General features: G+C 45.6%; 1 protein-coding gene across 4 annotated transcripts in view; it reads right to left on the bottom strand.

Moving 5' to 3' along the window:
• COL5A3 (collagen type V alpha 3 chain) overlaps positions 1 to 25,183 on the bottom strand; it is a 93,719-nt gene that overhangs the window by 55,079 nt on the left and 13,457 nt on the right. The window contains exons 2-8 of one of the 4 annotated variants that reach the window (XM_033924511.1): positions 21,953 to 22,120; positions 20,404 to 20,617; positions 19,612 to 19,774; positions 14,816 to 14,947; positions 4,240 to 4,380; positions 2,837 to 2,962; positions 34 to 195 (exon numbers count right to left, since the gene is read on the bottom strand). In XM_033924511.1, the coding sequence (XP_033780402.1) occupies positions 34 to 195; positions 2,837 to 2,962; positions 4,240 to 4,380; positions 14,816 to 14,947; positions 19,612 to 19,774; positions 20,404 to 20,617; positions 21,953 to 22,120 (1,106 nt within the window). Of the gene's footprint in view, positions 1 to 33; positions 196 to 2,836; positions 2,963 to 4,239; positions 4,381 to 8,731; positions 8,816 to 9,063; positions 9,178 to 14,815; positions 14,948 to 19,611; positions 19,775 to 20,403; positions 20,618 to 21,952; positions 22,121 to 25,183 lie in introns of those variants that run through there. The other 3 variants (XM_033924512.1, XM_033924514.1, XM_033924513.1) reach the window with 3 other exon arrangements.

Raw genomic sequence — 25,183 nt, 5'->3', positions numbered from 1 at the left:
GATGCCGGGCCGAACCTTTTCAGCCACGCATACCTTTCTCTGCTGAGTTTCTACATCTCCCCATTCGGCAGATTCAAATCTCTCCGACCTGCGGTCAGCTTCAGGGTCATAGTATTCTTCATACTCATGGATCTCGAACTCCTCACCACGTCTCGTGGGATCTTCTTCCCTGCCCGGCATATACTCCATAATCTCCTGCAACATGGTTTCAAGGTTTTATTAAAATCTGATTTGATCGCTTATCCAATTTCTAAGCGAATTTACAATATAAAAAAAGAAAAGAAAAAGCAGATCAAACGCAACATTATTAAAAGTACCCACTAGTGGAGGAAACCCAAAACTGACAAAAGCAAGTAGGCGGGCCAGAGACGGGGTGAAATACTAGGGACAGCGCCTGAAGGCTGACTGTGGAGCCCCTCACTCAAGCAGCTGGAACTGGGTGTAATTCATAGCTCAGCACTCATTGGCAGGCTGGGGCAGGGGCTGGCTTGCTAATCTCTTTAATTTTATCTATCCCAGTTATGGGGTGTCAGTCAAAGAGAAGTGAAGAAAATGCCACAGAGGCTAAAGAAAAACACTAGAGGGGAAAATATTCCAAGGGCTACAGAAAATTAATAACAGTGTGAAAGGACAGGAAAGAGGATATACGATGAAAGAGAAAGAGAAGCCCGAGAAAGAATGATTTATGGCAGAGCACATGCATCCAGTCTGAAGCCAATCATAAGCAAGCCCAAAGGTATTTTATCTCTCTGGCTTCTGGGCTCTTCCACTCTTCACAAGACCAAGTACCTTTCTGGAAGAAGCTATTTAATTTAAGCTGAACAGGAGGGGAGCGGCAAGACATAAAAATTTACCTCTCTCTGATCCTCCACATAACATTATGGAAGAACAAGACTATGAAAAGACTCTCAAGAGATCATCTAGACTAGACTCACAAAAGCATGGTGTAAGGGGAGGATCATCTAGACTAGACTCACAAAAGCATGGTGTAAGGGGGGGATCATCTAGACTAGACTCACAGAAGCATGGTGTAAGGGGAGGATCATCTAGACTAGACTCACAGAAGCATGGTGTAAGAGGGGGATCATCTAGACTAGACTCACAGAAGCATGGTGTAAGGGGAGGATCATCTAGACTAGACTCACAGAAGCATGGTGTAAGAGGGGGATCATCTAGACTAGACTCACAGAAGCATGGTGTAAGAGGGGGATCATCTAGACTAGACTCACAGAAGCATGGTGTAAGGGGAGAATCATCTAGACTAGACTCACAGAAGCATGGTGTAAGAGGAGGGGATCACCTGGCCACACGCTCGACCCTTTCCCCCCCTTATTGATCGCTGTCTTCCTGCTCCCCTCCTTCGTCATCAGCCAAGTTCGGCTAAAGTTGTTGTAAATCCAATAAATTGTGGTAAATCGGCCCGTTCGGCCCTGCCCCCCCCCCCCTCTATTGACCACTTTCCTCCTTCTCTCCTTCCCACTTCCGCTTCTTCAGCCATGTTTGGCTGAAGGTGTTGTAAATCCAATACATTGTTTGTAAATCGGCATGTCAATGCGGATCCTAATGTAATTGTTGTGAACCGCCTAGAACTCGATGGGCATGGCGGTATATAAGAATAAAATTATTATTATTATTATTATTATCTAGACTAGACTCACAGAAGCATAGTGTAAGAGGGGGGATCATCTAGACTAGACTCACAAAAGCATGGTGTAAGGGGAGGATCATCTAGACTAGACTCACAGAAGCATGGTATAAGAGGGGGGGGATCATCTAGACTAGACTCATAGAAGTACTGCATGGTGTAGGAGGGGATCTCAGGGGATCATCTAAACTACAGTCATAAAAGCATGGAATTGGAGGGGGATCTCAGTATGTCATCTAGAAGCATAGGGAGATAGACCTGGAAGGAATCTCAAGAACCACAGAGGAGGACAAACTAGATCTTGGGAAATTCTTTGGAATTAAGGATGGATAAGGTTTGAAGGCACTTGGAACAGGTCATGTGCTCTATCCCCAGCATCTGAGCAGAATCCAACGTGCTTAAACCATCCTACACATGTCTCACTTGCTCTCAAAATTCTTCCACACCTCCTCTCCATCCCAGCCCCAGCCAATCTTTGCCTGTGTCCAACCTCCTTCACAGATCTCTGCCTAAGCATAAGCCCATGACTTTCAGCAGTGCCTCAGTGACAGTGGAGAACATCAATCAGTGTCGTCTCTAGATCCAGTAAATGGACCCAAATTTGTGGCTGGAAAAAATGAGTGCCAAGCGCTGTTCTATAAATGACAATCCCAGTTGGGCGCTGTGTACAGAGTGTCGCATAGTGCTAGGATCTGAGCGTGAGGATTTTCACCAATTAAAGCCTGGTGTAAATCCTCGCACCTAAATTAGGCGTGGATCCCCCATTAGCAGCATCTTTCACCTGCAGCGTGCTCCTCATGTCACATCCTGATCCTGAGACCTGGAATGACATCAGAAGGAAGCCGAGGCCAGCGCGAGCAGCAAGTGGAAGACGCTGTGAACATTTAAAGAGGTACGTGGGGTCAGAGAGGAGAAGAAGCGCCTGTGACAGTGCCCCCCCCCCTGTGATGACTGCGCCTGGGGCAGGGCACTCCCTCTTACTACGCATGGTACTAATTGACTCATTACTCAATTACATTGCGTAAAATAGGCACACGGACATGTTTGCACATACAGTTTTTGAGTGCTGTTTATAGAATTTGGGAGGAGAACTGTAAAGGTTATGCAAACCCCTCCCGAAAGCATTTCTCCACTCATCTTGGACATTCTTTGCCTCCCATTGCTCTTTTCCCTTTCCCCATTTCATAGTACCTCATAGTCCGTTATATTTGGGCCTATCGTCACTGTGGAGACCAAAATATCTTCCGATGGAGCAGGGTAGTAATCCTCCTCAGCAAAAACCTCCTCCGTTGGGGTGGGCTTGGCGAGACGCTCTACCTTAATGGGACAGGACAAAGAAGGAACTGTGTTACTTGCTATCAAAACAGACGCTCTCCGGTACCCCCCTTCCCCCAACAGCTCAGTCTGTTCCAAGACAGGATGATTCAGTCCAAGTTTTCCTGCCCCTCTCACTCCCTCGCTCAGTACGCAAATCTTAAATTCCCCATCCTCACTGCATAAGTCTTATAGAACAGCACATCAGAATGAGTCCGGGAGGGGACAATGGCGCATCATGATTAGTGATGAGACAGGTGCATTATGCTTGTGTGAAAAGATGGGGGTAGCCGAGTCATTCTGGGAGAAAGACAAACAGAACGTTTTAGTAAAAATATTCAAGCAGGTCAGTAGTTCCTTTCATCGGTTATCAGGGGGAAAAAAAAAGCTTTCAATGGCGCAGTTAACTTGAAACTTGTCTTAAGGAAAGCCGGGAATGCTGGAGCTTCATTTTTAGTATCAGTTATTAACATCAGATTGATAACGCTAATGCAATGAGAATCCAGGACCTAGTATTTCATTAGAATAATATATCTCTAGCTGTGTAAGGACGTGAATGTATCTTCCCCTCAACTGGAGCCAGATTTGCTGGACAGGGTTGATCCAGTCCTGGGTTTACTCCAGTGTATGCTGGAACTTGTAGTCTTGCTGTTCTTAGGGAATGCAATGGGAAAATTAAGAACTACAAGTCCCTGCATGCAATTGGGCAAACCCGGGACTGGATCAACCCTATCCTATGAATCTGGATCCAGTTGGCACCCTTCACCCCCAACACTTTTTTTTTTTAAACTATTTCCCTTTGAACCTGGAAATTTCCTTCCTAATCCTTTGGCCTTCTGGATCATTCAGAACCAGCATCTACTGGGTTATAGTACCACTGCCAATTACCCTGGAGGTCCTTTATTTGCCCCTCCCACTTCACTTCGCAAGTCACTGCAAGGCAGCCAAAGGCCACATCGCAGAGCTCCTTCCCCCCTCCTCCTTGAACCTTACAATCATGAGCTCCTCAGCTAGGGGTCACTGAGGCGCCCCCTGCCTACCAGAGCATTGTTGTAAACCCCTTCCCCCTTACAAATCGTTTTAAGAATATGCAGAGTTAACAAAGCAAGCAAGTACAGCAGGGGCCGCTTGCTATCAGATTAAGGAGGATTGATGCCAGGGGTCAGGCTGGGGGTTAGCGTGCTAGAAATCAGGCCTGGTGAAGATTAAGAAGCCAGAGGAAGGAGGGTGGGGTCCAGGCTCAGCTCAGCCACTGAGTCGATGGCCAGCACTGGTTCTACCTTCTTCCCGGCCACAGTGGACGGAACCAGCTCCTGGTGCTCGGACACAGCTTTTCTCTTTTTCTTCTTCCCCTTCCTGTCCTTTTTGCCTTTCCTGCCCTTCTTTTTGCCATTTTTCACTGGATTGGGGTCCAGCCGGGTCTGCAGGGGAAAGGAAGATTCACAGAACAAAGAGCTTAAAAGGGCGACACTGTAGGGGGGACGACGACTGGGTATACAGAGGGCGAGATGAGATGGAAGAGATGGGGGGTCAGAGCAAGGACCAGGGAAGCAGGGTTCAAATCCCACCTCTGCCAGCGACACTCCCCATGACCTTGGGCAAGTCACCACCTGCCACTGCTCAGGTACCTTGTAAGCTCTTTGGGATAAGGACTTACTGTACCAACACCTCCATTCCAACAGCTCAGTGGCTAAGGTCACCCCCAAATTCACCCAACTCTCTTCAGAAGACAGCATCTGTATAGATAATCACCTCCACAGAACAAGTCTTTTAGACAAATTCCAAATCTAGATGACATCTTCCTGTTAAAGGATAGTAATAGCTGACCTGAGAAACCTACGGGTCTTACTCCTTGGTCTCCTTTCATTGATTTCCCCCTTAATATATATTATTTTCTTATATCCAGCTGTCTTCATTTTGCTGGTGAATCAGTGTAACACCTGCACAGGACTCTGTTGAAAAACCATTTTTTCACGAGCAAAAAAATCCATATAAGCATAAAACAGTTTGGTCCAAGAAGCTGATGAATCGAGACCCATTTTTTCATCCATTTATGCAGTGTGACACCTGTTAAAAATCCGCTCTTCCTCTGTCTGTGCTGTACTCACACTTTCACATATAACACTGAGGCACCCACAAGGGGCTCTGCTGAAGGTTTGCTCAGTGGTTAAAGCTACAGCCTCAGCACCCTGAGGTTGTGGGTTCAACCCCACGCTGCTCCTTGTGACCCTGGGCAAGTCACTTAATCCCCCCATTGTCTCAGGTACATTAGATAGATTGGGAGCCCACCGGGACAGACAGGGAAAAATGCTTGAGTACCTGAATGTCAGGCTCTCCCCCGGGAGAGAGCACTGAGACAGCAGGGCGGTGGCATCCTACGTCATCTGCCACTGCCGGAACATGTTTAAAAGCATGCTGCGCCCATGGCCAGTTGGAGATGGCTGCTGCTGAGACATTGGGGTGGCAGCATTTGTTCTTCTGTGTGTGTTGGACACCCCTGGGAGAGAGAACCGAGACATTGGGATGGTGGCAGCTGAAGTCAGCCGTTGCCGGAATACGTTTAAAAGCAAGCTGTGCCCATGGTGTGCAGCCATGGCATGTGCCCTAAGGGGCGTGCCACAAGGAGTACATTAGGCCCCTTGGAACTCAGAAGGAGCCTGGAAGGAGCTAGAGAAGTCAAAACCTGCCTTGCATTTCGGTCCATAGTCAGATGCGCGCAAGACAAAAGCACGCGGACAAATGCGTGAAGACAAGTAAGTGAGCGCAAGACATCTGAGCACAAGACAATTCAGCACGAATGGTTCATAGTAAAAATGCACGAGCAGGACATCTGAGTGCAAGACAACTGGGCGAAGACATCTGAGCGCCGACAAGTGAGCGCAAGATAAGTGGGCGAAGACATCTGAGCGCCGACAAGTGAGCGCAAGATAAGTGGGCGAAGACATCTGAGCGCCGACAAGTGAGCGCAAGATAAGTGGGCGAAGACATCTGAGCGCCGACAAGTGAGCGCAAGACAAGTGAGTGCAAGACAAGTGAGTGCAAGACAAGTGAGCGCAAGATAAGTGGGCGAAGACATCTGAGTGCCGACAAGTGAGTGCAAGACAACTGGGTGAAGACATCTGAGCGCCGACAAGTGAGCGCAAGACAAGTGAGCGCAAGACAAGTGAGTGCAAGACAAGTGAGCGCAAGACAAGTGAGTGCAAGACAAGTGAGCGCAAGATAAGTGGGCGAAGACATCTGAGCGCGACAAGTGAGCGCAAGACAAGTGAGTGCAAGACAAGTGAGTGCAAGACAAGTGAGTGCAAGACAAGTGAGCGCAAGACAAGTGGGCGAAGACATCTGAGCGCCGACAATGAGCGCAAGACAAGTGAGCGCAAGACAAGTGGGCGAAGACATCTGAGCGCCGACAAGTGAGCGCAAGACAAGTGAGTGCAAGACAAGTGAGTGCAAGACAAGTGAGCGCAAGATAAGTAGGCGAAGACATCTGAGCGCGACAAGTGAGCGCAAGACAAGTGAGTGCAAGACAAGTGAGTGCAAGACAAGTGAGTGCAAGACAAGTGAGCGCAAGACAAGTGGGCGAAGACATCTGAGCGCCGACAATGAGCGCAAGACAAGTGAGCGCAAGACAACTGGGTGAAGACATCTGAGCGCCGACAAGTGAGTGCAAGACAAGTGAGCGCAAGACAAGTGAGTGCAAGACAAGTGAGCGCAAGACAAGTGAGCGCAAGATAACTGGGCGAAGACAAGTGAGCGTGACAAGAGGTAGGTAATTATAGTGATTAAAAATGCATTTTCAAATCACAGTCACGTCTGACAATGACCTAATGTTGAGCTGAATTGTCCTGCATGGAGTTGTCCTTGCGCTGACTTGCCTTTGCGCATTTGTTCGCGCGCATTTGACTTTCCACCTGCATTTCCTTCTTTCAAGACACTTTTCTTCTTGATTATGCAATGGTAAACAATGGCAAGGTAAGCCAAAAGACCCTATGTTTCAGATGAGAAAGAGAGACTGTTCACCCTCTCCAAGATAGAGAGAACGAGAGGGCACTCGCTAAAGTTAAAAGGGGATAGATTCCGTACAAACGTAAGGAAGTTCTTCACTCAGAGAATGGTAGAAGACTGGAACGCTCTTCCGGAGTCTGTCGTAGGGTAAAACACCCTCCAGGGATTCAAGGCAAAGTTAGACAAGTTGACCCAACTTAGCCAAAAGAGTGGATCGCTCTCAAGATATTGTTGTTGGAAGGACTGAAGAGTGTTTAAAAGCGAACCATTCCACAATTTTGTAGTTTCTCTCAGCAGGCTTTGACAAATTTCGCGAGATGGATTTAAAAAGCAAAGTCAGCGGATGCCAAATATCTGACACAAATGTCGACATCTGTCCCGAATGTTGTCAGCTAGAAAATCGTAGCCGGTCTAGGACGTTATGCATTTTGAACTGTCCAATTTGTCACCTTCTGTCTCCAGAGATATTGGGGTCCTTTTACTAAGGCACACCTTAGTAAAAGGACCACATTATTACTTAGATACTTGAAGGAGATATTTCCGTTTGAATGTCAATATGCCTTTGTGCCTCAATCTGAGGTAGCTGGCAATGGTTTAGAGTAGACAGTGGTTCCCAAACCTGTCCCTAATGAATATGCATGAGAGAAATTTGCATATAATGGAAGTGACAGGTATGCAAATCTCTCTCATGCATATTCATTAGGGATATCTTGAAAACCTGACTGGCAGGGGGTCCCCCAGGACAGGGTTTGGGAACCACTGGTTTAGACGAAGGAACCCAATTTAGATTCCCTAAATTTGACTCATTTCTTGAAATCGCCTCAAGGGTGCCCTTCAGTTTCTTGTGCCAATTGAACAGGAAAAAAAAATTAGTTTGTTGAAAAGCATATTTCTGAAAAAAGATGCCTTATTTTGTGGTCATTGGGTCCGGATTTTTCCAGATGACCACACAGATGCGTCGTAGAGAAGTTGTGGAATTGAAAGACAAGGTAACTGCGTTGGGACTTTTCTTCCTAGTTTCCCTGCAAATGATATGTTAAAGTTGATAGGGGGGTAAATGGCGAAATTTCGATTATACTGCATTGATGCGGACTATTATTTCTTTGCATTTCATGTTGTGTGTAATATAAAAATGCAAATAAAAAAAATTTGAAAATTATCTTCTGTGTGGCATAAAATGAGTAAACAATTTTGGGGCTTTTTGCAAGAATTTACACCCTCGGAAAACGAGAGGAGGAGGTCAGTGTAGCTGACTAAGAAGGGGGCTTTGGGGAGAGGAGCCATCCCCAGCCCCACCACCTGTCTGTTCAAAGAAAGATCTGGAAGCTACTTCCAAGCTGGATAATATAACCCATTGGCAGAATTTGGAGCCCCCCCCCCCCAAAAAAAAAAAAAAAAAAAAAAACAAGCCAAAACCAAAACAAAACCCAGAGGAGCATCCAAAACCTCCAGGTTCCCCAGTACCAAGCTGGAAACTTTTTGGCCAGACCTGGTTTTGAACTCACATCCCAAAGCATTGTGAGATGTGCAACCCCTGATTTCACCCTTTTAAATCCGTATTGCGCAACCCATAAGGCCTCAGGATGTGGTTTTGTCAGCAATCCAGTGACTTTCCCCACTAACTAACAAATATAATACGTCCACCAACAGAGAAATCATTTCAATTGGGCTGCCGGGCGACCCATCCCAGCAGGGTCACATCATCTGTAAGGGACTGGATTATTTTCCAAGCTGTCTGCAGCCATGCGCTCCCTCTTCCTCTGGACTCACCATCAGCGTAAACCTTCCCATTCCGCGTGGTGGGTGGGCAGGCAGACAGGGTCTTGGGGTGGTAATAGGGTTAACCACACCTATTTAAGTGATGCGAAGAAGGCAAGAATCCAAATTGCCAGTGAAAGATAAAGCAAACATGTGGTCTCACTTCCTCCAGCTGCGGCTGGCCTCGGTGGAATGCGTTTCACATTCCCTCAGAGATGAGGCTCACAGTGAAAGCTTTTTGATGGCTGTGTCTGAGCATGAAAAAAAAATCCCAAACATAGTTGCTTATTTAGAAATCGGTATCAAAATATAGCAGGGAAGGACAGAGTGTTCTTGCAACATACCATGAATCAGCAGAGACTGGGCTGAAGGGTCAAGTGTTCCTGCACATATCTCAATTCAGCAGGGACTCTGAGGAGGGACTGAGTGTTCCTGTAACATATCATGAATCAGCAAGGATTTTGCAGAGGAGCGAGTGTTCCTGCAGCATATCACGTATCAGCGTGGGCTTTCCAAATGGCTGCCATGAGACTTTTCCAAAAAGCTGAGGGAATTCCTTCCAGTAAAACACGTGTTGACTTTCATAGCACAGCCCCCCACCCTTCAATGGAGTAGGGTTTGCCTTGCCCTCGACTCTCACCGGTGAACACGGATGCTGTGTGCTGTGGAACGCCTGCCGTGGATCCTGCCAGGGAGCAGCCCCACCTCCCCCTGGCAGAAAACGCAGGGAACAAGGTCGGCCACAGTTGTTCACTGCCAATAGCAGCTGGTGGGAATGGACCATCTTCCATTCCCACAGTTAATCTCCACCACAATCACAACTGTAGAATTATGGATGATCGAAGTTAAGTTAAAACGCAATACAGAAAAAAAAGAAAACTCTTCTTATGGCTACTCCTTGCAAGAAGAAAGAATATGGAGATGAGCATAAATTTGAATGGAATCTTGTACTCGATTAACCCCACTTTAAGAATTCTAGGGGTTATTTTAGATCAGAATCTCACAAGGAATTCAAATACAGATGCTTTAGTAGGGAAAAGTTTCTATATGGTGTTTCTTAGGGGTGTCAAAGTCCCTCCTCGAGGGCCGCAATCCAGTCGGGTTTTCAGGATTTCCCTAATGAATATGCATGAGATCTATTTGCATGCACTGCTTTCATTGTATGCTAATAGATCTCATGCATATTCATTGGGGAAATCCTGAAAACCCGACTGGATTGTGGCCCTCGAGGAGGGACTTTGACACTCCTGTTTTAGACTGTTGGTACAGTCATGAATTCCAAGTATCTTGGATTACCGTACTATAGTTTACTTAGCGAGTTATTAGAAAAATCTTCATAGACTTCGCATCATACAAAACATGGCAGTCTGATTAATTTTCAATCTGAAAAAAATCGGATCATGTCGCAACTTATTACCAAAAACTACATTGGTCAGATTCAGATTAAAAAGTTTGCTTGTATATGCTACAAAGTCTGACATGGTTTAATACCTGATTATCATGTGCATCATTTTTTATTCATTAATTCACAACGCCCAAAACAAGAGCTATTTTCAACGACTCCTGTCTTTTCAGGCAGCTTCTTGTGATAAAGAGTTTGTAAATCTGATAGTTAGCTCCGTCTCTTACCAGCAGTTCAGGAAATGATTGAAAACCTACTTATTTAAGAATTTTTGTATAATTTCTAAGCCATTTGTTTTTATTTTTATAAACTGCATAGAATTCCTAAGGATGGCGTCAGTCCAGAGGAAGGCTACTAAAATGGTGCGTGGTCTTCGTTATAAGGCGTATGGGGACAGACTTAAAGATTTCAATCTGTAGACTTTGGAGGAAAGGCGGGCGAGGGGAGATATGATAGAGACGTTTAAATCGAGTCTTTCTCATTTGAAAGGAAGCTCTGGAATGAGAGGGCATAGGATGAAGTGAAGAGGTGATAGGCTCAGGAGTAATCTAAGGAAACGCTTTTTTACAGAAAGGGTGGTAGATGCGTGGAACAGTCTCCCGGAAGAGGTGGTGGAGGCAAAGACTGTATCTGAATTCAAGAAAGCCTGGGGTAGGCACGTGGGATCTCTTAGAGGAGATAATAGTGGATGCTATGGGTGGGCAGACTGGATGGGCCATTTGGCCTTTATCTGCCATCATATTTGTAAGGTACTGCGGTATATAAATACATTTTTGTGTTATGTTCATTCAGGATAGGAAAGGCTGGGCCAAAAGGGGATAGAGGAGTTGAAACCAGAGCACGGGTTCAGGGCAAAGTGCGACTCCTATAGATGGTAGCAGCATTAACCACAACAGATGCGACCTTCCATGTCAAGGGTGAGAACCACATACAGCTCCAGTCTATAGCCAGGCAGCTCACGGGACAAAAGCGAGAATTCGGTAAATGTCATTTACAAAAGATAGGCACCTATAATATGCAGTAGATGCCTAGATCTTGCACAAATGAAACATTTCACCGATGCTGACGACATAATGACCAGACTACCTTCACCATAGAAAACTGGACCTCAACCCACCGCCAAATTCCTTTGCCAAGGACCCTCAACTCCAAGGATTACAGTAGACGTCACAGACTTTCCTTTAGAATTACAATCCCCGAATCTTAGGAGTGAAAATCGATAACCAATCCATGAAAAGCCCTAATTTCTGCTCCATACCTGGCAAATATACTGCTTCTCTGTTATCTGCGCGAATGGAAAACGATTGAAAAGCCTTCCTGCACAAAATCAAACCCTCTTCTCTAATGCCTAAACCTACTGAAATGTACCCCTATTTCTCACCTTCTACTCCTCAAACAATTGCTGCTGACTCCTAGGGCCGGATTCTTAAAACTTACGGACGGTGGGCGCCTCTTTTCAGACTTTAGGCCAACTGATATAAATAGGAGAGCTGACGGAGGAGGGCTGCAGTCCGGCCATCGGACCAACGGTTGGCTCGGGGGTCCGTTCAAGCTGGACTTCAGTTTTGACTGTTTTGTTTTTATTTTTCACTTTCTTTTTAGTTTATGATATTTTATTTTTAAATCTCATTCATTGTTTTGCCACTTGGTTTTTGTTTCCTAGTTTATTATTTAAATTTCATTTAAATTTCCCAAAAATTCTATAGTTTCAACGGTTCTCCCTCTGCATCTATTCTTATCTCCCCTCTTTTTTCAACCTTTCAAAGTCCTTTAGATCATTGTAGTCTTATTAGAATGTTTATTTTCTTATTTTTTCTCATCTATCTCTATTTTATTTCTTCATTACTCTACTAATTGTCATTTTTCCAGGTACTTTAGTTAGATTGTGAGCCTTCGGGACAGTAAGGGAATTTCTAAGTACCTATTTTACTTATAATTTTAATGCACCCTATTGTCTATTTTTCTGTAAACCGCTTAGAATCCTAACGGAGTTTAGCGGTATATAAGAAATAAATTACATTACATTACGTTACAAAGGTTAGGATGCCTACTGGCAGCTAAGTCCACTTTAGGCGCGATTCTATAAGTGGCGCCTAACTTGAGATTGACATGCGGTCAACACCTCATTCCTCAGTGCCTACGTTTTAGATGCTATTTATAGAATGAGGGAAGCCACTGCTTGCCCTGGATCGGTAGCATGGAACGTTGCTACTCTTTAGGGTTCTAGAATTTTGCTTCTTCTCTGAGATTCTGGAATCTTGCTACTCTTTGGGGTTCTAGAATCTCACTTCCTCTCTGAGATTGTGGAACGTTGCTACTCTTTGGGGTTCTAGAATCTCGCTTCCTTTCTGAGATTCTGGAATCTTGCTACTCTTTGGGGTTCTAGAATCTCGCTTCCTCTCTGAGATTTTGGAATCTTGCTACTCTTTGGGATTCTAGAATCTCGCTTCCTCTCTGAGATTGTGGAACGTTGCTACTCTTTGGGGTTCTAGAATCTCGCTTCCTCTCTGAGATTGTGGAACGTTGCTACTCTTTGGGGTTCTAGAATCTCGCTTCCTCTCTGAGATTGTGGAACGTTGCTACTCTTTGGGGTTCTAGAATCTCGCTTCCTCTCTGAGATTTTGGAAACTTGCTACTCTTTGGAGTTCTAGAATCTCGCTTCCTCTCTGAGATTGTGAAACGTTGCTACTCTTTGGGGTTCTAGAATCTCGCTTCCTCTCTGAGATTGTGGAACGTTGCTACTCTTTGGGGTTCTAGAATGTCGCTTCCTTTCTGAGATTCTGGAATCGTGCTACTCTTTGGGGTTCAAACCCTTTACCGGCTTTGCTGTTTCTGAAACAACAGTAACAGGATTGTTAACTGAGCTCAGATAAGTGCATTATTTAATATTGCATAATTATTCACTTACTTTGAGGTAAATGATGAAAAGACTAATGGTGGGAGCACATGAAATATGTCAGGCTTATCTGATACCTCTAATGCAGTCCCGTACGTCAGAGGAGGGGTGGGACCACGCCAGAGGGAATGTGCAGCTGAGGCTACGGTGGCCTGCTAGGATCACGACTGCCAACCAGCAATCCTCTGCAGGCCACGTGAACCTACAGATGTACCGTCAGGCCAACTGTAGGGGAAACTGGAAATTGTCTGGCAGGCCAAATTTCAGCACCCCACGGGCCAGAGTTTGACATGTACAGATCCATGGTGAGACCCCATCTGGAATACTGTGTACAATTCTGGAGGCCGCATTATCAAAAAGATGTACGGAGAGTTGAGTCGGTTCAGCGAATGGCCACCAGGATGGTCTCAGGACTCAAGGATCTCCCGTATGAGGAACGACTGGGTAAGTTGCAGCTGTACTCACTCGAGGAACGCAGAGAGAGGGGAGACATTATCGAGACGTTCAAATATGTCACAGGCCGTATCGAGGTGGAAGAAGATCTCTTTCTCCTTAAAGGACCCACGGCAACAAGAGGGCATCCGTTGAAAATCAGGGGTGGGAAATTTCATGGCGACACCAGAAAATATTTCTTCACCGAAAGGGTGGTTGATTGCTGGAATAATCTTCCACAACAGGTAATTGAGGCCAGCAGCGTGCCAGATTTTAAGAAAAGATGGGATTGGCATGCGGGATCTCTTCATGGAGGTAGGTAGGGGTGGGCCATTAGGGTGGGCGGACTAGATGGGCCGTGGCCCTTTTCTGCCATCATATTCTATGTTCTATGTTTCTATGTCTGCTCTAAATCAATCGGGCAGATAACTGATCAGTAACATTACTCAGAATATAATTGTTGTATAATTTTGACGCTTGTGCACTGGTTAATCAGCACCAACCAGCTTTGGTGGGGCACTGAGGGGGAGGGAGAGCCCGGCCGCACGGCTGGTGCACAGACTATAGTACTACTGTAGACATCAGCTTGAGTTGTCCCGTCTAATGGCATCCGGCAGTGATGATGGGATGGATTTCATTGGGTGGAAGGGGGAAGGGCAAACGCCATTGGGGAGGACAGACACAAATGACCATAAGGAAAGATGCTGCTGGCGATAACGAGGGCTCCTGGTGTCACTCAGGCAAAGGTCAAAGACGGGCAGGACAGGGTAGAAGTGAAGGGAGGTGAACCACTGAGAACCCAAAAATTGAACCTGGCCTCAGATTTGGTGGCTATAAATAAATAAAGGAGACGTTAGACTGTTTGGATTTTCCTGCCACCGATTGCCATTTTGTGCTACGTAATTATTTCATGATACAGTTTCTCATGTTTTATAAGTGGAATACCTCATGGGCATCCTAAGGTTTCATTTCAATGGGTTGATCAGCATGGCTCCGTGTTAACAGCCAGACTAACCTTGTCCCTCCGCCAAACTCAAGGGGAGGGAGTATATCCATGACCAGATTAGCCTGGTCTGGCAACATTGAACCCAGCTGGAAACTCCAAATCTCCATGGGAGATGAATCATGGCCTGTTCTTGGCCACTGCTCTTGTTTGCCACCTGCCTGCAGTTCTGCCAGCCAGAACGATCCAAAAATCTGTAATGTATGCAAAGCCAGAGTGGGTTGAGAAAGAAAAATGAACCAGGACCGGATCAGCCTGACCAGCAGAACAGCTGCTGGGTTGAGAAACCGTGGTCAAGCGCCGGTACACTGATCCACCCGGGAATATCATGCTTTATTTGAAACGGTTCACTGGCTCTCTTACCTCTTCCAGGTTTTCGGGGTCCTGCAGCAGAAGGGGGTACATGAGTGGAGAATGGCAGTCTGGCATGTAGCGTTCGCAGTATTCGAAGGCGGCTCCGGGATCTGGAACCATCAGTAATTGCTGGATATCCCCCTGCAGAAAAGAGCAGAGTTAAAAATGCTGTATTCTAATCTGATCTAATCAGAGCAAACGTGCTCCTAGGTCCCCTCGGAGTCATCTGCACGGAGGCTCCGCATAACTCCTGTCAGTTTCTCAGAGGTTTGTGCCTCTGGCATAAAAAATGTTCAATAACTTAAAAAAGAGTCTCCACTTTTCAGTCCTCTTATCTCTCAGACATTCTTCGGGGATTCGTTCTGCGTGGATCAAAGCCCAGGCCAGAAAGGAATGTATCGACTGACATAATAGCAGAGGATGCTGCAGGGCAGGAGTGAGGTGCATTGGCAGAGGGGGGGGGGGTGTAGCATGGGGTACTGCAGGAGGGATGCTTTATCATAGTTATCAACTTATCAGCTGTGATTGCTGGTGGCACAGCCTCCCTCGAACTCCCCCCCCCCCCCCAATCAGAAGCTACAGTTACAGATAAGTGCAATTCTCAGAGGACCTTTCCTATAGGTTCCTCATGATCCCGGAGAGAGTTGCCTGAACTGAATGAAGGAACCAGGGCTGCAGGTGGATGTCAAGTAGGATTACCACATGGCTCCAGAAAAAGGAGGACGAATCGAGACAGCTGGATTTTACTTCCACTAAAAGCAATGGAAGCAAGGAAGACTTTTTCTGGAGCCATATGGAAACCCTAGCGCCGAGGACATCGCCAACCAGTGCTGTCCAGAATGAAGTGTGACCTGGATTCTGGAGCTGAGCTCCACCAGCACCCCACTTCCAGTGTTCATGACAGAAGTCACAAAACACAGGAGAAAAGCAACAGTAACACACACATATGCACATACACACTGCCCCAGCACAGGAAATGTACAGCATGCACACATATAAGACACACTGGCTCGGAAAGACTTTTGTACCACCTCCCTGAAAATCCCTCAAGTGCGCCAGGATCATTTTCTATTCAGCACCTGGAGGAAACCATGAGTGTGCCTTATGGCCAGAAGCCCACCCTCCCATGCATTCCAAGCCATGAGTGATGCACCAGTATGGCTAACGAGAGGAAAAATATCCTAAAATGGATTACAGTGTATCAGAACAACCGTGAGGTATATAAATTAATTAGCTTTCTGCTCTCTGAGGGCTGGGAAAAGGTCCTTCCATGACTCATCTGACGGGGGTCACCAAATCTGGCAACTGAATGATGGAAGTAGGAAGACGGGGTGTTATCAAATGTTTCCACTGCTTCAGAATAATTCCCATTTTAAAAAGGAGCTGCCCAGTTTCGACGGCGCAGTCAGAAGGGGGAAGGCACAGTTGGTAGACATCAACAGCAGGGACTGGGGGAGGGGCTGACCTATGGCCAATAAAGGGTTTCCAGCTGAGGGTTTTCTCCGTTAGCCCTGAAATCAAGTCCATGTCACTCACTCTCAGTATTAAGGATCTGACTGACAATGTTTACAGTGGCGCCTTAAGCCACATTTTGTCCCCAAGACCCATCGTCTCATCTGCATAGCTCTGAAAAAAGCCCAGAGGGCGTCCAGAAATGCCAATGTGAAAGAATTCTACCTCCAGGGCCGAGCAAGCTGGAACTTGGTAGGTATGCACTTGAACTGAAGGTTCCCTACCTCTGTGCTGGAGCTAACTGGAAGAGACATTCTCATGGGATGGAAGATTCTAACTCTCCCTTCACTTCAGACCCAGACAGAGGTGGGACCTTAAAACATTTGCATATGCAAAACCATAAAAAGCAATGTAGAGGGGCGAATTCGACTACTAATTTCATTAGCTCTGCCAGACACATGCATGTAAGAGACGAATCCCTGTTCGACAAAGCTTACAATCTAATCAGACAAACAGGACAGTTACAGAGGGCATGACGTAATAGACATGGGTCTCTCGTACAAGTGGGTTGGAGTTAGCCTTGAAAAAGTGGGCTTCTAGCTTGGATTCAAACACTTGACAGAGACGGAGCTTGACCTACCAACTCAGGCAGTCTGTTCCAGGCATACAGTGCATCAAGATAGAAAGGATGGAGTCTGCAGTTGGCAGTAGAGGAGAAGGGTACCGTTATGAGAGACTTACCCGGGGAGGAGTATAAGGAGAGATGAGATCCTGAAGAGCTGCAGAATGAACGCACACTGACAACATATCAGCGGGCTGGAAATATGGGGCTAATATTGATGAAAAGCAGGGTTCCGAATATGTGCCCTATTTTTCACCAAATCATGCATCTTAAGAGGTGACCATTCAGCCTGCAGTGGTGAATGTTTTGCTGACTGCTGCCAGCGATATTTCTGGATGTTCAATGCCAAATCACGTCTGGGCTTCCACATGAACTATTTATTTATTTTACAAAAAAAAAAACCAACCCTATAGCCTGCTTAAAACCTAAGCAGTTTACAATCACACATACAGAATTCAATAAACCGCAAGTACATATGCTAGGAAAAGTCTTAATAAAACAGAAGCCGTATAAATCCAACCTCTTCCCCCCCCCCCTCGGTAAATAAGTCAGCCCAGCTTGGAGGATTTATGTTCAATTTGGCACTGGGTTCTACCCGACTTGCACAAATATTTGAGTGGTATCTGTACCCTACCCTCCTTTTCTATTAAGCAGGGTCCACCAGTCTGGGGTTCATCAGAAGGTGAAGCTGACAGCTGAGCTGCAATTTGCTGCCTCCGATTTTGGCTGGGTTCCCAGTCTTGGGGAGGGGGTGTCCTGCTGGCTGGAAAAGGGGTCCTGCTTTGTTAACGACTTCTCATGTTCCCACTCCTCCGTGCCTGGGAATCTCACGGATTCTCTCTCACCCTGCCTCCGGGTTTCACCCTCATTCAACTCATTCCAGAGCTTACTTATTATCTGAGTGAAAAAAATTTCCTCCTTTTGGTTTTAAAAGTATTTCCCTGTATCTTCATTCCCTAGTCTTTGTTAATCTTGATGCAGTAAAAACTCAATCCACTTGTACCCATTCAAAACCACTCAGGATTTTGTAGACTTCATCATATCTCCCCTCGGCTGTCTCTTTTCCAAGCTGAAGAGCCCTAAGTTACCTCTTTAGTCTTTCCTCATGCGAGAGGAATTCCATCCCCTTTATCATCTTGGTTGCTCTTATTTGAACCTTTTCTATATCTTTTTGAGATAAGGCAACCAGAATTGGTCGCAATACTCAAGGTGAGGTTGCACTATGGAGCGATACAAACGCATTATAACATTCTTAGTCTTGCGAACCATCCCTCTTTTAATAATCCCTAGCATCCTGTAACTGTGATTCAGGTTATTCTTCCCAATGTGCATCACTTTGCATTTGTCCACATTAAATTTAACTTGCCACTTGGATGCCCAGTCTTCCAATTTCCTAAGGTCCGTCTGCAATTTTTCACAATCCGCATGCGTTTTAACAACTTTGAACAGTTTAGTGTCATCTGCAAATTTAATCACCTCAATTGTCGTTCCAATTTTCAGATAATTTATAGATAGCATTGGTTCTAGTACAGACCCCTGTGGCACTCCACTGTTTACTCTCCTCCATTGAGAAAAATGACCATTTAACCCTACCTTCTGTTTTCTATCCGATAACCAATTCCTAATCCACAACTGAACTTTGCCACCTATTCCATGACTCTTTAATTTTCTCAGGAGCCTCTCGTGAGGAACTTTGTCAAAAGCTTTCTGAAAATCTACATCCACTATATCAACCGGCTCACCTTCATCCACATGTTTGTTCACACCTTCAAAGAAGTCAAGCAAATGAACCCATGCTGACTCCGTCTCATTAAATCATGTTTGTCTACGTGTTCCACAATTTTATTTTTTTAGAATTGTTTCCACTATCATGCAGCAAGCGTGGCTTTCATGCGCATGTGCGAACAAAACCGAAAGCGCAAGCCGCAGTTTCAGCATACGCCTTCTACCTGTAAATCTGAGCCTCACAAAAATGTATAGGTGAGAATTTTTTGTGAGGCTCATTTTTTAGGCACAGAAGAACAAGTGTCAATACCTGCTTTTACGTTCGGTTTTGTTCGGACATGTGCCCAGGTCTGTTACCTCCCTTGCAGAAGCTTCTTTCTGGTTGCAAAAGTAGAGAAAATTGGCAGTTCAATGTGGAAAACAGACAAGATATCCCATCCACGAACTCTTCTACGCAGCCCCAGATCTGGCAAATATTTTTTTGTGTTCTGTACGTTTCAGAAGCTGCCGTTCCCTCTTCCGCATTACGCTGAATGCTTAAATGTGCTCTTTACCATACGCTTTTAACAATGTGGGCAGCCATATCGTCTGTGCAAGTTAGCTCGTTCGCTCAACCCCCATCCTGCATTTAGAACATAAGAACATAAGAAGTTGTCTCCACTGGGTCAGACCAGAGGTCCATCCTGCCCAGCGGTCCGCTCCCGCGGCGGCCCATCAGGTCCGCGACCTGTGAAGTGGTTATTGACCACTTCTATAACCTACCTCAAGTTCTATCTGTACCCCTCTATCCCCTTGTTGAAACCCAACAATATGCAGTAACTGCACACTGAGCTTTCTGCATCAACTCTTCAACCTGCCCTTGAGGCAACGAACTTACCCAAGATCCCAAAGTGCTACAGTGAAATACACACAAACAGAAATACGAATACACACAGGGAATCAAAGTAGACTGATGCACGTGCAAATACACACACATCTAGCAGAACGTCATTGAGCTCTGTCTTACCTCAAACACTTCTTCGTCTAGTAACCTAGTTCCAAATATCGTCACTCCCTCGGTGCTGATCACAGGCTCCTCCCCTCGAGCCAATTCATGGAGCTGCCGTTTGTCACAGTCCACAATCAGGGTCACATTCTTGGCTTCCACGCTGATGGCTATCCGATGCCACCTACAGGACAAATGCAAGCCCTGAAGTGAGAAAGATGCAAGCCATTGCCAACTTGAGCCTTGGATATGCTAATCACTGGCTGTTGGTCCCTCTAAGACCTCCCACAAATGGCTCTGGCCACACAGCACCCATTCAATACTAATCAGGACATGTGGCCAGGACAAGACAATCAGATGTCCTCCTATTGACATTTTTGGTTGAGACAAAGAGCCAACATGGTTTTCCAGCCCATATAGGTCCCTTCTTTGGCCATCACCTCACCCAAAGGAGAAATCTGAAGGGTCCTGACAACTCATGTTCTGGTTCTCGTTAGGATAACATGCATCAAGCCCAACAAAGTATTCAGCTTTATCCTGAACAAGTCTAGCACTAGAACTCTGAACTACTCTCTCCAGGGGCAAAACAAGTTTCAATCCCTTGAGGGCAGAGGGTTGAATGCCTAAGGTTTATGTTCATTCCTAAAAAGTAATGAAAGAAAACAAAAAGACTCCTACAAGATCTTGAAAGGCAAATATCACTCCTTCTCCTCTGTATGAAACAAGTCCACAGCAGTGGTCAAAGAACTCCCCCCACCCCACTCCACCCCTCTTTCACTCCCTCACTGCCTTGGCAGAGATAGAATGACTTACTTGCCGTCAGCGAGGTTGATCTTTTTGAAGAAGGGATACTTTTCCGGGGTAGGCTTCCCATCCTGGTCCTCATAGAGGAAAACCGGGGAACGCCCAATCTCGACACCTAGCTGCTGGCTACCATGTTCATCATAGATAGAAAGCAGGAAGAATTGGGAGCCCTTCTTGGCCCGAAGAGTGGTGAGGATGGAGAAGTCTTGGGGAAATGGACTGTCTGCAAAGGAACGGACAGTGTAAGTCCTTACCCCCATGATGTGACTCATTCCCTAAAGGCAACATCTACTTAACCAAGTTCAGACTGCTGAAAAGTGGCCTCTGGTGCAGTGGAAGATTTTGTAATATTTCAAGTGGGTTCTATCTTGCCGAGAACTATGGGAACACCGTAGAACATACAAGGTAAGAATGCTGAAAGGCATAGGAGAGATACTAGAGCTTTGGGTTGGAGAATACAGGACTAAGATGATGGAAGTGGAGGATGCGTCAACATTAGGAGCTGCCCTTCTGTCATTAGAGGTTGATCAACAAGCCCACTCAAGTTCATCCTTCAATATTGCCCAAAAGAATGATTTTTCTTTGAACAGTTAACAAAAATCACCTGTAGCATTTTCTTTTAGTCAGAACCACCAAAATACCCAGTTCCAAAGATTTTTTGACCAGTTGTGGTTTGGACCCTACGTCCCAATTCAGAATGCTATTTTAGTCTACCTATTGAAATCAGCACTGTGGTTCCCAAAATGCATCAGGATAAGGTGGTCAGAAATCCAAGACAGGCCCGAGATCCTCCTCCTGTAACTGGGCCACTTGGCAGGCTCTGTTTAAAAGCCACTAAAATGGTAAGAGCCATTTACAGAAAGCTGTGGATAGTGAACTGCTGCTTGTCTCCCCGAGACGGTCAATGGGTTTGTCCATTAATGAAGTTAGACATTGTTGAGAGGCAAGGAGGACTGGGGAAAGAAATGCCAAACCACCCAGTAACAGCCAAGAAACCATCACACGTAAGTTGTCCGTGGCCTCCATACAGGGGGTAGTCTACTTTTTAAAGAAAGCCTGCAATTTAATCCTAGACTAGTGTTCTGCACTAGAAGTCAGTAGCAGCTCCCACCAACACCACCGCCACTACCCAACAGTCTTCCCAATATTCCCTCCCCCCCCCAAAAAAAAAAAGCAGCCCTCTAAACAGGCTGAGAAGAGACAAGGAGTGCAGGACAAGTCGCTCTGAATATGGCACCACATTACTGGAGGAGGTGTATTGCCCAAAGCACTGGTGATCTTGTCCAGCAACTGTCCTGGCTTTGAACGTGAAGGTTTTTGCCAAAGTGTCCCCCATTTGGAAAATAGTGAGTTCTGCTGCCCTACCTGATCATGGCTGTGGCACTGGCTGTTCCCGGGGGAATCAAGTCCCAGCTTTACACTCTCACTATGTCCTTGGACTTCTAGTCCTGGTTCTGTACTTTACACGCCACAGTTTGGGTCACCTTCCTGTCAGGAAACAGAGGAAAGGACACAGAGAGGCTACAGGTTCGTCTTTCTGCTGGCATGCGGCACTCACCTGGAAAAATCTGTTTTGTCGGCGCACTGAGCTGAGTCCTGTTCTCCAGGCGGAAGGCAATGTCTGACTCTTCTACGCCTTTCCTCTGAGTGCAGAACCCTGAAGCGAAGGTGATCCCTTCTCGACCTTCCCTCAGATCCAAAGCCTGGAGCACATCAAGGGGAATGGCTGAAAGATAATGAGTTAGGGGGGGTGAGAGAGAGATGAAAGAACCATGAGGTGGGGACACAAGAGAGCCTGCTCCCTACCCTCTCACAGGTACCAGACTGATGCCCTAATCAATTTGCACCATCAACCAGCCGACAGTAACTTTGGTCACTCTACACCCTCTTGTAGCGATGGTTGGGATTTTGTCAGTGAGCGAGGAGGGGGTTAAATAGGGAGGAGCTACAGGCTGCAGGTGTGGCTTCAGCTGTGAACTTCTTCCATCAGTTCCCTCCTTCCCACCATTTCCATAATTAGGCCAAGAAATAGAGGGGCCGAATCATGCAAATTCAGAGAGTGAGTCCAAGGAAGAAGAGGCTGGGTTGGTCTCCTTTAACATTCCAGACCCTGATTTCAACCTGAGGAAAGGACAGGTCTCCTTTCACACTCTGGGCCCTGAATCCAGCCTGAGGAAAGGACACACCATATACACACCCAAGGGTCCCTCATTATTACACACATGCTCATAGATTCATGCAAATCACAGCTTAGGCCACCAACTGGCAATTATGTTGAGGCTGCTACGGCAATGCCCGTTCCCCAACCCTCTTCATGAACACGAGCAGAGCATGCTTTAAAAATCTGGCTGCTCAAATTTAAAGGGAGAATTGAGTTCTCCAATTCCCTTCCTCGTTCTTGGTCTCTATGTCACTCACCTTGTACTATACACAGGCACGGGGTGGCTGGAGAGAAGAAATTCTGATGGAACACTAGAGGAGGGTAAGCAGAAAGTTTGGGACCTATATGGATTGGGGTGGAGGGAAGAACATAAGAATTGCCACTGCTGGGTCAGACCAGTGGTCCATGGTGCTCACGCGGCGGCCCTTAGGTCAAAGACCAGCGCCCTAACTGAGACTAACCCTACCTGCGTATGTTCTGGTTCAGCAGGAACTTGTCTAACTTTGTCTTGAATCCCTGGAGGGTGTTTTCCCCTATAACAGGCTCCGGAAGAGCGTTCCAGTTTTCCACCACTCTCTGGGTGAAGAAAAAACTTCCTTACATTCGTACGGAATCTATCCCATTTCAATTTTAGAGAGTGCCCTCTCGTTCTCCCTACCTTGGGAGAAGGAAACTGGTGTGTAAGAAAGAAGACATGGCTATAGTGCTTGGGGGCTGAAGGTGTTCGGGAAGGGGGGGTCCCATTTAACTGAAAAAGGTCTAGAAAAGGAGTCTCCAAATGTTTCGCCACAAGGGCCACATTGGGTACTTCAGTCCTTTTCAGCAGGCCGTAGGAAAAAAAAAAAAAAAAAAAAGATAAACAACTCTAGATATTTGAGTTTTATTGAAAGCAGAAAATTTTCTAAACTAATTACAGAGTATGTGGGATTAAATGATCGTATATTAATGATGACGAACACCACCAGCAAATTCTCATATTTTCATCACAAATTATAAATTTATGCAATTACAAATTGAATATTACATGGCGCCACTGTGAGTATTTTTATGGACAATTAACCGTAACGACTGGTAACGAACTTCCAGATTTGATTTAAAGATTAGTCACAGCGCCAGAGCTACTTACAATGCCGCAAATTGACACTGTCGATCGAGGCCGAACAAGTACAAAGAAATACCGTAAAGAATACAATTATGACTCAGTATTACATAAAGTTGTGAATAATATTAATATTAATATAATATGGAATATCAATATATTTTCAACACAATTTTAATTTGAAATCTATCAACATCCTTTTTTTTTGCAGATTTTCATTGGAAAATTAGTCCAATTGGCGCAATTACGCCCAATTCTTCCACGGGCAAGATAAAATCATATGCGGGCTGGATGTGGCCCATTGGCCGTACTTTGGAGACGCCTGTTCTAGAGCATATTTCTAGCAGGGAGGGAGGAGTAGGAGGGTCTACAGAGATGCCGAGTTACCCAGTTGCAGCTGAAGATTTTAGGACCACCCCATCCTGATGCATTATGGAACTTGTAGCCTTGGTTTCAATGGCAGGATCAGGCACTACAAATCCCACACTACTTTGGGATGCAAGTTCAAAACCAGGACTGGCTCTAAAGTCTCCAGTCTGGAATTGGGTAATTTGGCTTTTCTCGCTCTGAGGCTTGGAGCCATGACACAACATAACATAACATTACATAAAAATGTATTTATATACCGCAGTACTTTACAATTTATGTGGTTAACAAAATAGAATAAAATTGAACAATCACAGTGAGAGATACAAAGCATTAATCTTCCTGAAATTTTTCAAATAAGTTAAGTCTTCAATGATTTTCTAAAGTGCTGATAGGAGGTAGAATTTAATATCAAACGACGTAAATCTTTATTCCAAGTGGCAGCTTGAAAGGACAAAAGTCACCGTAAATATCTTTTGTATAAACAACCTTTGGACTGATGGAAAAGCAAATAAAGCAAGAACACGCTGTGAGCGTCTTGAATTTGGAAACATGAACTGAACCAAGAAGATCAGGGCTGCCCAATTCCGGTCCTTGAGATCTACTGGCAGGCCAGGTTTTCAGGATATCCACAATGAATATGCATGAGAGAGATTTGCATACCAAGAAGGCAGTGCAGGCAAATATCTCTCATGCATATTCATTGTGGATATCCTGAAAACCTGGCCTGCCAGTAGATCTCAAGGACCGGAATTGGGCAGCCCTGCACAAGATCGTTAGGAGAAAGACTCTGCAGCACCTTGTAACAAATATCGCCCAGGACTCAACCGGGAGCCACTGCAACTTAAGAAAATAAGATGTTATGTGGTCTGATTTTTAAAATTGAAAGTCAGTCCAACAGCAGCATTCTAGACAGTTTGTAATCTGTGTAAATGTTTCTGATGATCTGCAAGATGGATAATATTGCAATAAGCCAGGGAGCTCAAAGTCCCTCCTTGAGGGCCGCAATCCAGTCAGGTTTTCAGGATTTCCCCAATGAATATGCAATGAAATCAGTGCATGCACATAGATCTCATGCATATTCATTGAGGAAATCCTGAAAACCCGACTGGATTGCGGCCCTCAAGGAGGGACTTTGAGACCCCTGCAATAATTCATCACAT

The sequence above is a fragment of the Geotrypetes seraphini genome, chromosome 16 (assembly GCF_902459505.1).
Source record: "Geotrypetes seraphini chromosome 16, aGeoSer1.1, whole genome shotgun sequence".
In the NCBI taxonomy this organism is placed as follows: Eukaryota; Metazoa; Chordata; class Amphibia; order Gymnophiona; family Dermophiidae; genus Geotrypetes; species Geotrypetes seraphini.
The sequence above is the reverse complement of the archived record's forward strand: the minus strand, read 5'-3'. Positions and strand labels throughout refer to the sequence as shown.